The 15,086-nt window shown below is 57.8% G+C and overlaps 2 protein-coding genes across 10 annotated transcripts in view; both read left to right on the top strand.

The window, feature by feature from the left end:
* The window catches only part of GBF1 (golgi brefeldin A resistant guanine nucleotide exchange factor 1), an 80,356-nt gene extending 74,416 nt beyond the window's left edge, over positions 1 to 5,940 (top strand). For 5 of the 8 annotated variants that reach the window (XM_071748002.1, XM_071748000.1, XM_071748001.1 and 2 more), the window contains 9 exons: positions 75 to 321; positions 765 to 964; positions 1,623 to 1,773; positions 2,120 to 2,250; positions 2,586 to 2,687; positions 3,228 to 3,341; positions 3,546 to 3,723; positions 3,893 to 4,030; positions 4,341 to 5,940. In XM_071748002.1, coding sequence (XP_071604103.1) covers positions 75 to 321; positions 765 to 964; positions 1,623 to 1,773; positions 2,120 to 2,250; positions 2,586 to 2,687; positions 3,228 to 3,341; positions 3,546 to 3,723; positions 3,893 to 4,030; positions 4,341 to 4,627 — 1,548 coding nt within the window. In that variant the 3' untranslated portion in view covers positions 4,628 to 5,940. The remainder of the gene's footprint in view (positions 1 to 74; positions 322 to 764; positions 965 to 1,622; positions 1,774 to 2,119; positions 2,251 to 2,585; positions 2,688 to 3,227; positions 3,342 to 3,545; positions 3,724 to 3,892; positions 4,031 to 4,340) is intronic. The other 3 variants (XM_071748003.1, XM_071748005.1, XM_071747998.1) reach the window with 1 other exon arrangement.
* Positions 5,941 to 8,098: 2,158 nt separating this feature from the next.
* On the top strand, positions 8,099 to 14,877 carry TMEM150A (transmembrane protein 150A). 2 transcript variants are annotated; one of them, XM_071748150.1, is made up of 7 exons: positions 8,099 to 8,377; positions 9,622 to 9,669; positions 11,986 to 12,057; positions 12,198 to 12,265; positions 12,343 to 12,470; positions 12,952 to 13,051; positions 13,702 to 14,877. In XM_071748150.1, the coding sequence occupies exons 1-7, from the start codon at positions 8,298 to 8,300 to the stop codon at positions 13,944 to 13,946; spliced, it is 741 nt and encodes a 246-aa protein (XP_071604251.1). In that variant the 5' UTR covers positions 8,099 to 8,297; the 3' UTR covers positions 13,947 to 14,877. The 2 variants fall into 2 exon arrangements, with proteins under 2 accessions (XP_071604251.1, XP_071604250.1); XM_071748149.1 differs by having other exon boundaries at positions 8,136 to 8,377; positions 12,874 to 13,051.
* Positions 14,878 to 15,086: the final 209 nt, after the last annotated feature.

Here is a 15,086-nt window from a genome sequence, read left to right as displayed (position 1 = left end):
GAAGAAAGGCCCTTTCAGCACACACATGAGGTTCTGATGTTCTACCATACCACCCTCTTGCTGTCTCCCTGCAGGTGGGCAAGGATGACATCGACACCTCCAGGGCCACTGCTGGACACAACAAGCTGGGGCCATCTCCTCTGGTCAACCAGTACAGCCTGACTGTGGGGCTGGATTTGGGTCCCCACGACACCAAGTCCCTGATGAAGTGTGTTGAGTCCCTGTCCTTCATCGTGAGGGATGCTGCCCACGTTACCCCTGAGAACTTCCAGCTCTGTGTCAAAACCATCCGCATCTTCGTGGAGGCCAGCCTGAATGGGGGTGAGGTGGCCCTGGGAATGACAGGCAGGGCTGGGCTGGACTGGGGGGGTCACTCAGACAGCAGTGTGAGGGAACAGGTCTCCAATCCCCAGAAATGGTCTGCTGTGAGCAAAGTGTCCTGGATCCTGCTGGATCCTTGTTCTTAGTCCTTTCTGTGGGATGGAGGGGAGGTCTGGAGCCCTGAAAATGGTCTGCTGTGAACAAAGTATCCTGGATCCTGCTGGATCCTTGTTCTTAGTCCTTTCTGTGGGATGGAGGGGAGGTCTGGAGCTGATGTGGAGGAAGCAGCAGCAGCTGTGGCTGAGGGCTGCTCCTTGGGGGTGCTGCGTGACCTCTTCAAGCAGGCAGTTGTCATTTCACAGGGCAGGGCCCTCTCCTGGGGATATCACAAGGTGGCTGCTGGGTGTGTTGAAGAGCAGAGAATCATGTTGCTGCCTTTCTAGGCTACAAGTCCCAGGAGAAGAGGGGGAAGAGCCACAGGTATGACAGTAAATCCAACCGGTTAAAAAAAAAGCCAAAGGAGAGCTCCACACGGCGGTCCCGGGCCCTGAGCCAGCACCAGGCACACACACACAGTGATGAGGAAGAGGATGAGAGCATCCCTGCCAGCTACCACACTGTGTCTTTACAGGTTAGTCAGGACGTAAGTATAGCCAGGATTTCCTCCTCTCCTTTCCCATCCTTGGGCCATGCTAAGGAGTCACTGGGGTCCTTCCTGGGACGAGGGGGGCTGCATCCTGGGTCAGGGGGCTGGGATGAGGGCATCATTTCTCTCTCCAGATGGTACTTGGAAGGTGTGAAGGCACAGGCCTGCTGACTGTCAGGTTGTTGGACCTCAGGTCAATAGTGAAGTGACTGGAATGCTGTCGTTTGCCCAGAGGAAGCTTTGCCTGTGCTTCATGCCCTTTCTGTTGAAATTTTAAAAAAAACAAAAAAAAAACAAAAAAGCAATGTAGCAGTTATCCCTGGACAGCACAGCTGAATCACTGGCTTTCTGCCTGGGAGAGTCAATGCTCAGTGCCAGAAAAGGCTTCATTTTTTTCTCCTGGCAGGATTGAGATCCTGTTCCTCAAAGATGGGGTTGAGTGAGAAATCTTGCTGAAGATGCCTGGCACTGCAGGGAAGGCCCAGGCAGCAGGGCCTGGCACCATCCCCTCAGCTGAGCATGGTTATGGACATGCAGGGAGCAGGCTCGAGTGGCTGTGAGCCTCTCAGCATTGGTCTGGGGAAGAGCAGAGACCAGGGGTTCCTTCAGAAAATCTAAATCCTGTGTGTTGCTGAATGTGATGCTTGACTTGCAGCTCCTGGACCTCATGCACACCTTGCACACACGAGCAGCCACCATCTACAGCTCCTGGGCAGAGGAGCAACGCCACCTGGAGACAGCAGGGAGGAAGATCCAAGCAGATTCCCGGACACTCTGGTCCAACTGTTGGTGTCCTCTGCTACAGGGTAAAGCCATTCCCTTGGGATAAAAGTGAGGAGAAACACTTCCAGGGTAACAGCAGCGCTCGGGAGAGTTGAGGAGCCAAGCACTAACTGCAGAAAGCAGGCAGAGGTTGTTTTTAGGGTGTGCTGTAGTAAAAAAAATCCTTAAATCAGATCCAGAAAGGTACCTTTAGCTGCCAGCTTGCTTCTGGACCTAGCAGGAGCTTCCCAGTTTGTGGCCTGCAACACAAATAGAATTCAGATTTTTTATTTTTCCCCTCAGAGAGCTTTTGATCTTCAGCAGACTTTCCAGCCTAGCCTGGGGCAGTGGGGATGTGACTCTTCCTTTGCCTGATTCCCTCTCTTGCAGGTATAGCCTGGCTGTGCTGTGATGCCCGACGCCAGGTACGGATGCAGGCCCTCACCTACCTGCAGCGTGCCCTCCTGGTACATGACCTGCAGGCCCTGGATGCCTTGGAATGGGAGTCCTGCTTCAACAAGGTAACCTTCTGCCTGGGCTGGGCAGGTGGGCAGGACAGACTTGTCATGAAGAGAAAAGCTGTGAGGGTGGCAGCACTGGCTTCTTCAGCTTCTTCAGCCCAACAAACAAGGTGTTCCCTGCTCTTCCTGTCAGAAGTTTCTCTCTCCTTAGGCTTCTGACCAAGCCTCTTGGGATATCAGAATGAATCCACTCCTTGCCACTTCCCATTGCTTCTCCCATGCTCTCTGCCTAGAAGCCACCAGTCCCAAAAGCCATTTCCTTCCTGCAAGGCTGTCTGTGCCAACCTCCTCAGTCATTGTCCAGCTCTGAAACATGAATGTGTCTGCTCCAACAGGTGCTGTTCCCTCTGCTAACCAAGCTGCTGGAGAACATCAGCCCAGCTGATGTGGGTGGGATGGAAGAAACCAGGATGAGAGCCTCAACACTACTCTCCAAGGTGAGCATGCTCAGGGGAAAACATCTGCCTGAAGAAAACTAAAGTGGTTTTGCTTCATTAGCTCCTCAGCATCTGATCTGGTGTCAGTTTGTTAGTTTGCCTGTCTTCAGTGCTGGGCTTCTCCACTGCTTTCTTTCCAGAGCTGTCTCCATGATGATCCTGACTTTTGGAAAAGCCAGGGAGGAGTTTGTGACTTTAGGAAGGGTGGAGAGAGGAGTATTTCCCCCAGCATTAGTTGAAGACAGTCTGTTGTAGTGGTGATGCAGGGCTGATAGCACTGACCTGAGGCAGAGAGCCTGGAGTGGCTGGCAGGCATGGGAATGCAGACTGCAGAGGCCTCATGCAAAGGAGTCAAGATCCACTCCTCTGCATGAGGAGTGAAAAGAGTGGAGGCCTCTGGCATCCTCAGGCAGGGCCTGTGCATGCTCCTGGCCTGCCACAAGGAGGAGGAATTCCAGATTTGCAGGGCTGGCTTGTCCAGCTGTGAGCAGCAGTCCTCAGCCTGCCTGCTGACAGCAGTTGTGGTTTGCTTGTTCCTAGGTGTTCCTACAGCATCTCTCCCCACTGCTCTCACTGACCACCTTCGCTGCCCTGTGGCTGACAATCCTGGACTTTATGGACAAATACATGCATGCTGGCTCCAGTGATTTACTGGTAAGGTGCTGGAAGTGCTGGGGCAGTGCTTTGATCAACCACTCATCAGTTTTCACTGCCTAAACTCAACGGGTTTGTTGTTTTAACCTCTGAATCCTTCCAAAACCCTTTTGTTCCTCTGGCTCTCCCCTTGGCCTCCGTTCCCAAAGCACTTTGAGCTTCTGCTCGTGGCTCTAGGTCCATTCTCTGTGTCTCTGATTCCAGCTGGAGGCCATCCCAGAGTCTCTGAAGAACATGCTGCTTGTGATGGACACTGCTGGGATATTCCACAGCGCAGACTCACGGACGGGGTACTCAGACCTCTGGGAGATCACCTGGGAGCGCATTGACTGCTTCCTGCCCAGGCTGAGGGATGAGCTCTTCAAACAGGCAGTCATCCCAGGTACAGGGGGATGAGACACCTCAAGAAAAGGGGTCTTGGACCCAGTGCTTGCACCTTCATCCAGTGCCGGGTGCTGAGGAAATGATAGGTGCAGGAGGCTGTGGGGCTTGGCACAAGGAGGAGGTGAACAAACTGGTGTGTGGGCTCACTGCTTGTTTTGTCTCCCCAGATCCTGTCCCCAGCATACCAATGGAGCAGCAGCACCAGAAGTCAATAGTGTCTGCCCTGCCCCCTTCACCTGCAGGGGATGTGAGACCAGCCACCCACCTGGCTCCTTTGGAGAGGCCCTCTGAACTGGGTGCCACCGGTGAGTCCCATTTTCTTCTTTCTGGAGTCATCTTTCCCAGCATAGATCTCCTTTTTCTTGGGCTTAGCATGAACTCCAGTGGTGGTGTGGAACTGTTGTGCTTCCAAATGGATAGGTTGTGAGCTTTTTGCTGAGGTTGCTGGGGTGGGCAGAGGTTGGGGCACCTGCTCCTCGGAGCCTGGTTTGGAAGTGGAAGCAGCAACTCTGAAAAGGCCCCTGAGTTGATTTTCAGCCCCGCTTAGCTTTGCTCTGAAAGGTGAGTTTGTCAGGGCCTGTGTAAGGATGTATTTTGTCTCTTCCTTTTTCCCAGAGTCTGAGAGAGCCACAGCACCTGCCTCACCCAGCATCAGCACCTCTGCCTCTCCTCCTTTCCCTGCAGCAGCTCCAGCAAGGACAAGCCCTGTTACAGACATACCTCCCACGACAGCACAGCCACCACTCATCCTGCAGCCCCTCGCCTCCCCCCTGCAGGTTGGGGTGCCACCTATGACTCTGCCAATCATTCTCAACCCAGCCCTCATTGAAGCCACCTCTCCTGTTCCCCTCTTAGCTACTCCACGGCCCTCTGATCCCATGACAACCTCTGAAGTCAATTAGTTTGAGGGTGTCTGAGAAGCATCTGCTGAGGAAGCTCTGTGGGTGGAGGGTGCTGGCCAAATGTTCTCTGGTAGGGGGCAGGTTTGTTTTAGAAGATGATGCTGACCTGAGCAGAAGGGCTGCTGCCACAATTCCCCTGGAGCACGTCACATTCTGCTCCTTTCTTGGGGCAACTACCTAGAAACCCACCTAGAAATCCCAGTCTTCTTGGAAGGGTGCCTGGTTCCACTGACCAGACTCCCTCCTGCCTTCACAACCTCAGGGGCCAGGCAACACCTGCAGCCAGCAGCCTGGGACCAAGCTGCCACCAGTTCATCTGGTGAAGAGGGAAAGCTCTTAGAGGTCACAGCAGAGAGGGGCTGTCAGCACAGGGCTGCCTCTCAGCTCACCCAGCCCAGCCCCTGAACAATTCCCCAGCTGCTCCCTGGCTTTCCTGCCCGTGCTTCTGGTCGCACTGCTTTGTTTGGGCTCTGGGCATGCCTGGGTTCAGCAGGTTGAGAATTTTGTGTAGAAATGTGGATTGCTTACAGTGCAGCTCCCAGCTTGCTGTGCAGGGCTTCTTGTCTGCTGTCACCACGTGTCACCACCTTCTCCAACATGGGGCACAGCAGTCCCTGTGCCAGGTAAGGGAGCAGGGGGGGCCTGGCAGGGGCAACACTGCTGTCCCCCCTCCTTCTGTGAATGCAGTCAGGCTTCCTGGCTGGAGGGGACAAATCCAGAAGGCTCTGGGAAATGCAGAGTCCCATGAGCTGAGAGCAGAGCACTCTGGCCATCTCAAACAGGGCTTGGGGAGCCACTTGGGAGCCTGCACAGCAGTCAGTCCCCCACTGCCTGCACTGGCCTCCTGGTGACCAGCCCCATTCCTGCTGGGCTTTCTCCTGGAAGCTCTGCAGAGATTCCACCTTCCTGCATCTTCCAGTTGCTGGGAGCCTGCCTCCTCCTCCACCTGGAAGGCCCCTGCAGCTGAGGCCCTGGCAGTCATTCTTGTGCTTCTGCCTTGCAGCAAGGATGTCCTGTGCTTCCCTGCCCTCACCCCCAGAGCAGAGCTGGCTGCCTGGCATGCACTGCATCTCTGTTCTTCCTCCTCTCTCGATTAGTTGGCTAAATTATCAGTAATATCAAAAATATCAATAATAGCAATCTTGGAAATCCCACTGGTGGCTGGGGGGGCATGAGCATGACTCTAACCCAGCGTATACCCTACAGAGAGGAACCTCTGCTTGGGGTGGGAGCACAACCAGTGTACATAGAGAGTGAATGGCTACAGATCCAATGGACTTTTTACAGTGTAATAAATATATCCTGTAAATGAATGCTCCAGTGTTTGCCCTCCTTTTCCATCGTGATTCTGTGGGAAATCCTTGTTTCCACTGACAGGACTCAGGTTTGGAGAGGGCACGAGGGATCCTGGGCTCCATATCCTGTGAGATAGGGACAGCCATGTGTATTTCCCTCCTGTTTTTTCCACTCTGTCCTGTGGGAAGATCCATGTGGTGCCATGGCAGCACCCATGCCTTCCCTCTCCCAGGGACTCCAAGAGACTCCTAGGGTCTTGATAAGGGGCTCAAAAACCCAGAGTTTCTTTAAATTGCATGAGCAAAGCTCTAAATACTGCATCACAGAAGAGTAATGCACATACTGGGAAAGTCTTGTTCCCATTTCCACTGGAATATTCTCACTGCTGCAGCCTTCTCCACCCTCTGCTACTTCCAGTGTGTCCTTCCAGCTTTGAGGTGTTTTCCTTCATTTATTTGAATCCTTGCACTGCCCGTGGCCCTTCTGTGTATCCAGCCTGCTTCTCTGCCTTGTATTTCCAGCTCCTCACTCCTGTTTACAGCTCTGTTTCTCTGAGCTGCCCCTCCAAGCTGCCTGCAGAACCCTTCAGAGTATTAACTCCTTGCCAGATGGAGTGGTCAAGTGCCTGGATGTCAGCACTGACCCCCGGGGCAGTCCTGCCACTTCTTGGGGAGGTGTCAGCTCCTGGCAGTGCCCCCTTTCTTGCTGCTGCCTTCAGAGGGTTGTTTGGGGGATGCTCTGTTTTAAGCTGTGTTTGCAAACCCAGTTTCTGCCAGAGGTTTGAATTCCAGTTCAGAGGATTGTGGTGTGAAGCAAAAGGCACCCGAGGAAAACCGCAGGAAGCGGGGCTGGAATGGAAAGAATGTGGACTGGAAAGACAGAACTGCAGCTTAAACAGTTTTCCCCAGTCTGTAAATAGGATCGGGCTGGAAAACCAGAAAGAATGTCTTTGGATGTTGTTTGGATTTTGCAATAGCAAGGTTTGTTGTGTTACAGAGAAAAATAATGGGGAGAGGAGATCAGAATCGACTGGCAGGTAGCACGTGCTGTGATGGGTGTTTTTGTCAAGAAATCTCTTTATTTGTAACTCAAATCACCTGAGACAGTCCTGCTGCCAGCAGGTCAGGAGTGGTGCTGACAGCACCAGCCTTCGGGTCTGCCCTGCAGACACTTTTTCTGGGGACTTCTCAGACTTTTTCTTGGGACTTCTCATTTTTACAGGTCTGACTCCATTCCCCTCTCTCTTGGACAGACCTCACCAGAGCTTGGCTTATCTTATCTCATGGTAAGGCTTCCCCTGCTGAAACTGGATGAGTATTGGGATGTAGCCTGTGGCAGGAGGACAGGTTACTGAGCAATTGGTGTTCTGCTTGTTGGTGTTTTGCTTCTCTTTGTTCTGTGGTGAGGAGAAGCCCTGGCTGCAAAACATAAACCTGGGAGTGAAGCTGAAGCATCGCTGCTTTTCAGGTTCAATTTTTTAATTTTTAAATTGAAGCTGAGCGCACTTAAAGACCTGGTCTGCAGGTGAGATTCCCGTGCAGGATCTTCCACCAGCGAGATGGCTTTTTCAGAAGTTACCCTCACTCCTTGAAATTCCAGCAGTTCCTCTGCAAACCCCTCTGCTTGTTAGGGAGCCGGGGCTGTCCTCTGCCCCCTCCTTTGTCCCCTCGGGTGGCGTTTGTGCCACTCGCCCCGTGGGCTCGCTGCAGCCCGGCTGCTCTGCCCAGCAAACCTGGAGAGCTTCCGTCTCTTTTCAAGACTTCTAAGTAAGAAAAAAAAAAAAAAAAAATTTGTCCGGGCCATCAGGGTTGGTGGGTGGCTACTAAACTCAAATCGTTTGTAGAAAGCGTCTGGGGAAGGAGAGGTGAGGGGAGGCGAATGGGAGCTGGTGGGAGGGGTGGTGGCTCTGTGCAGTGTCCCGGTCCCCAGGAGATGGGGAACAGCAGCCAGCAGCGGGGTGCCCGCCGAGCCCGGCCCCAGGGAGGGATGCAGGGAGGGAGGGAGGGCTGAGCCCACGGTCCTTCCCCCTCGGAAGACGCGGGGACTGAGCAATCTCTGGTGTCCCGGCCCGGGCGGGTGTTGGGGGCACAGGGGGGCCGGGAGGGGGCGGGTGCCGCTCCCCGGTTCGGCCGTGGGGAAGGTTCCGCCGCTCCCCCCGTGGGAAGGCTCCGCCGCTCCCCCCGGGCCGGCACCGCCACGTGGCGCCCGGGGCCGCCCCCGCTCCCCCCGGACGGGGCGGGCTCTGCCCCCACAGCGGGACCCGTGGGGCGGGGCTGGGCTCGCCCGGCCCGGCCCGGCTCGGCTCCACCCGGCAGCAGGAGGCAACGGGGAGGTTCCCCCCGGCGGCCCCGCTCGCCCCTGGCCCGGCGGGGGCATGCCCGGCCCCAGGATGCCGGCCTGGGGGATCCTGCCCGTCACCCTGCCCGCCTTCACCATTACCGGCATGTGGATCGTGTGAGTCCGGGACCAGCGGGACCGGGGCCGGGGGAGGCTGCGGGACCGGTTCCGTGGCGAGGGGGGGGACAGGGGGCTTTGCACTTGTGCGCACTCGGTTGTTCCCGCACCTCCCCGTCCCCGTTCGGTGGCAGGGGACAGCCCTGGGGTTGATGCCACCAGCCCCGGGCCTGCAGCGCCAGGGTTGGTGGCACATGGGCACCCGTCCCGGGCCCCGAGGGGGTGGTGGGAGTGCCGGGACTGTTTGTGCCCTGTGCTGCGGGCAGAGGCTGTGTCACCAGCCCGACCCGGGAGCTCAGGTGGTCGTTCACTCAGGCTTGAGGGTGCTCAGCCGCCAGCCCCCCCTGTGCAGGGGTGGGTGGTGGGGCACTGGGTGGGGGGCTTTTACCCAAAGGTAGCCCCGCCGTAGGTGATGGGGACTCTTTGGGGTGTGGGGTGGAGCAAACGCATCCTATCCCACAGAGCTCACTTTGAGAGCTTCATTCCTGGGGTATCCCCATCCTCCTTCACAACAAAAACAAATTCTGACGCTGGTGCAGGGCACTCATGATCCAGATTTTCCCCCTGAACGCCTCACCAAAGCCTTGGCCATCTCCCGTGGGTGACCCTGGGGAGCAGATTCCCCTCCAGCTCAAAGCAGCACAGGTGGGAGATGCTGCTTGTGGCCCTCACAGCCAGAGCTGCCCTGGGAGGGGGCATCCCAGGCCCTTTTCCTGGCACCAAACACGTCCTGCCCGGGGGGACAGCATGTTGGTCACCAGGGCAGTGGCAGGGGGGCACCATGGGGAGGGGCTGGGTGAGGGGTCTGGGATGGGGGGGTGATGCCCTTGGTGGGCAGCCCTGCCCCTTGCTTCCCCCAGAGCTGTCCTGTTCTTTGTCCTGGTGCCTCTCTCTCTGCCAGGATTGTCCTTTTCAGAGCCTGGCTGTTTGGGGTCCATCCCTGGCAGCTGAGGTGTTTTCTTACCTATTTTTAACCTGAGCTGTTTATGCAGAGATGCTGATGGGTGGGAGGGCTCCTCACTGCCCCGGGGGGGGGTGGGCCATGGGGCTGAGACACCTCTGGAGCTGGTGGGATGGTGCCCTGAACCCTTTGTCATGCTGACCTCGGTGTAAACCTCCTGATGGAGCTGATCTGCCCAAAGCCAGGGCACCCACTGCTTTCCCAGACTCCTTCGAGCTGGGAGCAGGGATGCAGGGAGGTGGGTGGCTGTGGGAATCCCTGTTGTGGTCTCTCTCTCCTCCAGGTATGCCATGGCACTCTCCAACAACCACATCTGCCCCGTTCACAACTGGTAAGGCCTGAGGATGGGGGTGGGTGCTTCACCAAGGACTGGCTCTGTTACAGACCCTGCTAATGCCAAACCCCCTTCCAGACCCATCTTGTTTTCACTGTGCAGTGTCCTGACAGCCCATAGGGCAGCTGAGAACCCCCTGCACCATCCCCCTGCTGAAAGGAGGGGCAGAGCCCTCTGCTCACTGCTCCCACCCCACCAGGAGAGGTCCCAGGCACCAGTCTCAGGCTGGCCTGGAAGAATCACAGGATTATGGCATGGTTTGGGTGTGAAGGGCCCTTAAGGCTCAGCAAACATCACCCCCTGCATGGGCAGGGACACCTCCCAACAGCCTGAGTTGCTCCAAGCCCCGGGAAGGGGGCTGAGGTGGTAGAGAGCACTGAGTGGGGCACAGAGCCAGCTTCTCCTCTGGGAGGTGTGGTGGTGGTGGGGTGCAGTCACCCCGGGGCTCTGCCTCTCCGGCCCGCCAGTGGCTTTGGGGAGCAGAGCTGCTTGGGGGTTCAAGGAGCAGGGTTATTGAAAGACACCCTCCCTTCCTCCTTTCCTCTCCCTTTTCCCCTCTCCTTTCCTCCTTTCTTCTGTCCCTTCTTCCCTCCCTCCCTCTTTCCCTCCCTCCCTCTTTCTGTCCCTTCTCTCCCAGCTTCCCTGCCTCCTTTCCTCTCCTTTTTCCTCCCTCCCTTCCTCTCCTTTTTCCTCCCTCCCTTCCTCTCCTTTTTCCTCCCTCTTTTCCTCCCTCTTTTCCTCCCTCTTTTCCTCCCTCTTTTCCTCCCTCCTTTCCTCCCTTTCACCCTCCTCCCCTCCCTCCTCCCCTCCCTCCTTCCCTCCCTTCTTCTCTTCCTCTTTTCCTTCCTCATTCCCTCCCTTCTTCTCTCCCTCCTTTCCTCTCCCTTTTCCTCCCTCCCTCCCTCCCTCTCCACCCTGTCCCACCGGTGGTTACAGCTCGGGTGAATGGTCCAGCCCTGCTGCAAGCCGGGACAGGGAGGGAGGGAGAAGGAGGCCATGGAAAAAAAAAAAAAAGAAAAAAAACAACCCAAAAAGCCACAGCGTGGCGAAAGTATTAAAATAAGTGGTCAGTCAATTACAGAGGCCCTTGTGTCTCCATGGAAAAGGCTGGAGCTTGCTTGCTGGAGGCTAAATCTGGCAGTGCCCGGGGGATGGGATGGCCCCGTGGCACCCGGCCACCCCGCGGCAGCGCTGCCTGCAGCACCCTGGGATGAGGGACCCGGGAGAGGCGAGGGCTGGGAAAACAGCTCTGTGTGCTGCCTTGGCTGTGTCTTCTGCGGGGGTTCTGGCTTCTTGTGTCTCCTTAAAAATCCGCCCAGAAAAATCCACGTTAGTTTAATTCTTGCTGGAGTGTTTGAAGAAGAGGGGGGGGGGGGGGAGAAAAAAAACAACCCCGCTGCCATTTCCTGCCTGATGGCTGCTTCTGCCCTGGGAAGAATGTGTGTGCCGGGCTGTCTCCTCAACACAGACAGCCCTTAATGATGAATAATGCTTCCCAGCCTCGAGCTGCTTGCTTTAAACAAAATAATAATACTTAAAAAAACACAAAAAACAACAACAAACCCAAAACCTCCCAAACCAAACACAGCCCCACGAGCAACCCTTGAGGAGGCTGTGGGGCTCCACGCCTCACTGGGGTTTGGTGGCTGGAAAACAAAGCCACCAGTAAATGCGGAGGCTGAAAAAACACCCAGCCCAGCCCTCTCCAGAAAGGCCCTTTTAACCCTGTGCTTGCTGCGCGGGGAATTTGGAGATGGCTGCAGGGGCACAGGAAGGTCTGGGGCTGAGAAGAGCTCTGGGTCCCCCGGGGGGTGCTCAGGGGGTCCCGGAGGGATATGCTGGGGCTGTACCTGGCTCCGGGGGGTCAGGCTGGGGACTTGCAGCTGTGGTGTCCCCCCAGGTGGGGTGGCACTGCCCCGGGGTGTTCAGGGCCGGGCGTTCCCATCCCATTCCCGCCAGTCCCGTGCATGCAAGCCCGGAGCTGCCAGCGGCTGCCTGCCCGGTTCCGCCCACCCCACACCTGGCATCTGGGTTTTCCTGCTCCTGCCCGGAGCACGGGGCTGTGGGGACCCCCATGCACAGCACCCCGGCCCCACTGTGGCCTCTCCCTGGCAGGCAGGGCCTGGGGTGGGCAGCAAAGGCAGCAGGCAGGGGACGGGCTGTGGGTGATGCTCCCAGGGGACCCTCTGGATGCTTGTCCCCAGGGTGCAGGCACATCCCCTGTCCTCGCTCTGCTGCCCTTGCAGGGGCAGGGGGCAGGAGGGTCCCGGGCAGCAGCAAGGCTCTCCCAGCCCTTCCCTTCCTTTCCCGCAGGAATTACAACCAGTCCTGCGGGGTTGATGGCCCTGGTTCCTGCTGCACACTGGACCACATCCCTCTGGTCAGGTGAGGAGCTGCAGGGGGGATGTTATGGGTCAGAGCTGCTCGGAGAGCCCCCCTGGGACAACCCAGGAGGGTGCCCTGGGGAGGGGGCTAAGAGCTGCCCCCCTGTGTCCCCCTGCTGAGGGCTGTCCTTGTCCCTGCAGCAAGTGTGGCACCCTGCCCCCCGAGAGCTGCTTCTTCAGCCTCATCTGCAGCCTGGGCTCCTTCATGGGTAAGTGCCCGGGGGTGGGGGGTTTAGGGGAGGTGTGGGGTGGGCAGTGTGCGATGGGGCTGTGCTTCCCCCCGCAGTCATCCTGGTGGGGCTGCTGCGCTACGCCCACCTCCTGGAGCGCCTGGGACCCTCCCTCCTCAACACCCTGGGGCTGGCCACCGGCTGGGTCTGTGCTGCCGGCCTCACCATGGTCGGCAACTTCCAGGTAAGGCTCAGGGGGTGCCTGGGGACGGGGGAAGAGGGGAAGGGGCCGTGGCTGGAGCCGGGGAGGCGCTTGGTGGGGTAGGATTTGGAGTGGTGGTTTTGCTTTGGGTGAGGGAAACAGAAGCGCTTTGAGATCCCGGCAGCAGCAGCCGCTGGTAGGGCCAAATCCACCCTTTGGCCAGGAGCTGGGCGGGGGATGGGCTGCCCGGACCCACCCCCGGCACTGCCCGGAGCCACCCCCGGCACTGCCCGGAGCCACCCCCGGCACTGCCCGAACCCACCCCCGGCACTGCCCGAACCCACCCCCAGCACTGATCGAACCCACCCCCGGCACTGCCCGAACCCACGCCCAGCACTGCCCGGAGCCACCCCCAGGGCAGGGTCTGAAGGTCTCTCCTCCCCAGGTGGATCACGCCAAGGTGCTTCACTACATCGGGGCGGGGGTGGCCTTTCCCACCAGCATGTTGTTCCTGCTCCTGCAGTCCGTCCTCACCTACCGCATGGCCAGAACCCGCGGGCAGTACTGGACCGGACACTTACGGAGCATCCTCACCACCGTGGCCTTCATCACCCTCGTCTTCAGTATCCTTATGGAGGGGCACAGGACTGGTGCCCGGGACCTCTCCTGGTGGGACGGGGGCAGTGAGCAGAGGGTTCTGACCCACACAGCTCCTTTCCCTCTGGCACTGCCAGACCTTGGCAGAAAGCCAGAGTGCTGCTGGAGGCTTCTCCTGGAGGCTGGGTGATGTACCTGCCTTCTCCCCTCACCCGGGTGGCTCTGGTTTCCCTCGAGATCCCAGAGGGGATGGGAGAAGCATCAAGAAACTGTGGCAGTGGTAGGACCTGGAGCAGAGGCAGCAGGACCTCTCTCTGGGGTGCATCCCACGGGAGGATGAGGAGGGTCAGCAGGGTTTGAGGGATATGGGGAGGGTGGGCACCTGGCTTGCCCTGAGAGCTGCAGCTTGAGTCCCCCACACCCCATTTTCACTTTTCAGTGAATCCCTGCCTGGCATCAGTGGCTGACTGAGGCTTGTTGGGAACACCTGCCACCACCTCACCTGTGCCAGGGCCCTCCTGGGGCTGGGGGAAGCACGGGGGGTTCCCTGCTTGCAGGGGTGATGGTGTCTGCTGCAGAGGAGGGCTGCTCACAGCCACCCCAGTGGCAGTGGGACGGGGTCCTCCATGGGGTGTTTGGGGTCTGGCTGTGCTTTCCTTGACAGGGATGCCCTCAGGTGGTGTGTTCTTCATCCAGGAGAGCTTTGTGCTGCAGCACGTGGCTGCCCTCTGCGAGTGGGTGTTCATCATCGACGTCCTGGTCTTCTATGGCACCTTCACCTTTGAGTTTGGGGCCATCTCCACAGACACCTTTCTGGTCCTGCTGAAAGCCAGCCGGGCCCCCAAAAGTTACAAAGGGGAGAGCAGCGTGTCCAGCACAGCCCACATCCACAGCCTGGCCGAGGGCCTGGCCATGGCCTGACCCCCTTTTTGGGGGTGGCCTCAAGACTCAGGGTGGGGACCCCAAAATCAGGCTCTGCCAGCGACTCCTCCTGAGCCCCGAATGTCTTTGAGATCCTGGCTGCTTCTGGGGGGTCTCTGTGGCCATGTGCTGCCCACCCCTCCTGGTGGGTGCTCCTTGGGGGTCTGTCCCTGCCTGCGTGCCCCAAGGGGGTCTCAGATGGGGGGGGGGGCAGGTAGTGCCTTGTGCTGCTGCAGGCTGATGGGGGAGACCATGCTGGCCCCCCCAGCCAGGGCTCTGGCTGCTCGGGGCTTTCCGTGCCTCTGTGTCCAAAACTTCCCACATTTTTTCCAGCTTGGAGGAGGATTGCTGAGCTGGGTTTCACCTCTAGGGCCGCAGTCTTCCCGTGCTGGCTGTCAGTCAGCTGGGTCAGGAGGTGGATTTTACCCCCACATCGGGGATGTCCTGCAGGGATGGTGCCTTCAGAGGGGTGGATGTCCCCTGCAGGGCTGTCCCCCCAGGCAGCCTCTCTGCCCCAGCCTTATCTCCCCGTTCTGCTGGGACTCCCAAATCCCTTCCTGGCTGTTCATCCCCAGCCTGGGGTGGCCCTGGCTGAGAAGAGGGAGTGTGGAAGGTGAGGAATGTGTGTGTGTATGTGAGTGTATATGCAGATTTACTTTATATATATATACATGCATATATGTATATGAATTTTCCCTTGTCCCTGCAGAGGGGCGTTTGCTGCTGTGGTGTGTGTCAATCAGGTCAGGCTGCCTGGTTTGCCCACCCTGTCCCATAAACCCACCAGTATATGTAGTTGGAAGAGGAGCATTTCTGACTTTTATATCTAATATATGTTTAAATATATATATATATATACACACATATATGTATATATATATAAAAAGAGAGAACAGTGAATTTACAATAATAAAAGTGAAAACCAGCAGAAGGTGAGGCAGAGCCTCCTTCCCGGCAGTGCTGGGGTAGTGACTGGGTCCAAAGGGATGGGGACAGGGGGTCCCAGGGGACACAGTTCCCGGAGCTCGGTTCCGTGTGGTGGTACCAGGCTCACGGCCCGGGATCGCTGTCCCCCGGGGTGCAGCAGCCTGGAGAGCCCGTCCCGTCGGGGGAGTCCCCGTTCCTCCCCCCCTTCCTCGA

Source organism: Heliangelus exortis, chromosome 7 (assembly GCF_036169615.1).
Source record: "Heliangelus exortis chromosome 7, bHelExo1.hap1, whole genome shotgun sequence".
Classification (NCBI taxonomy): Eukaryota; Metazoa; Chordata; class Aves; order Apodiformes; family Trochilidae; genus Heliangelus; species Heliangelus exortis.
Note: the sequence above shows the minus strand (reverse complement) of the source record. Positions and strands in the feature narration are given on the sequence as shown.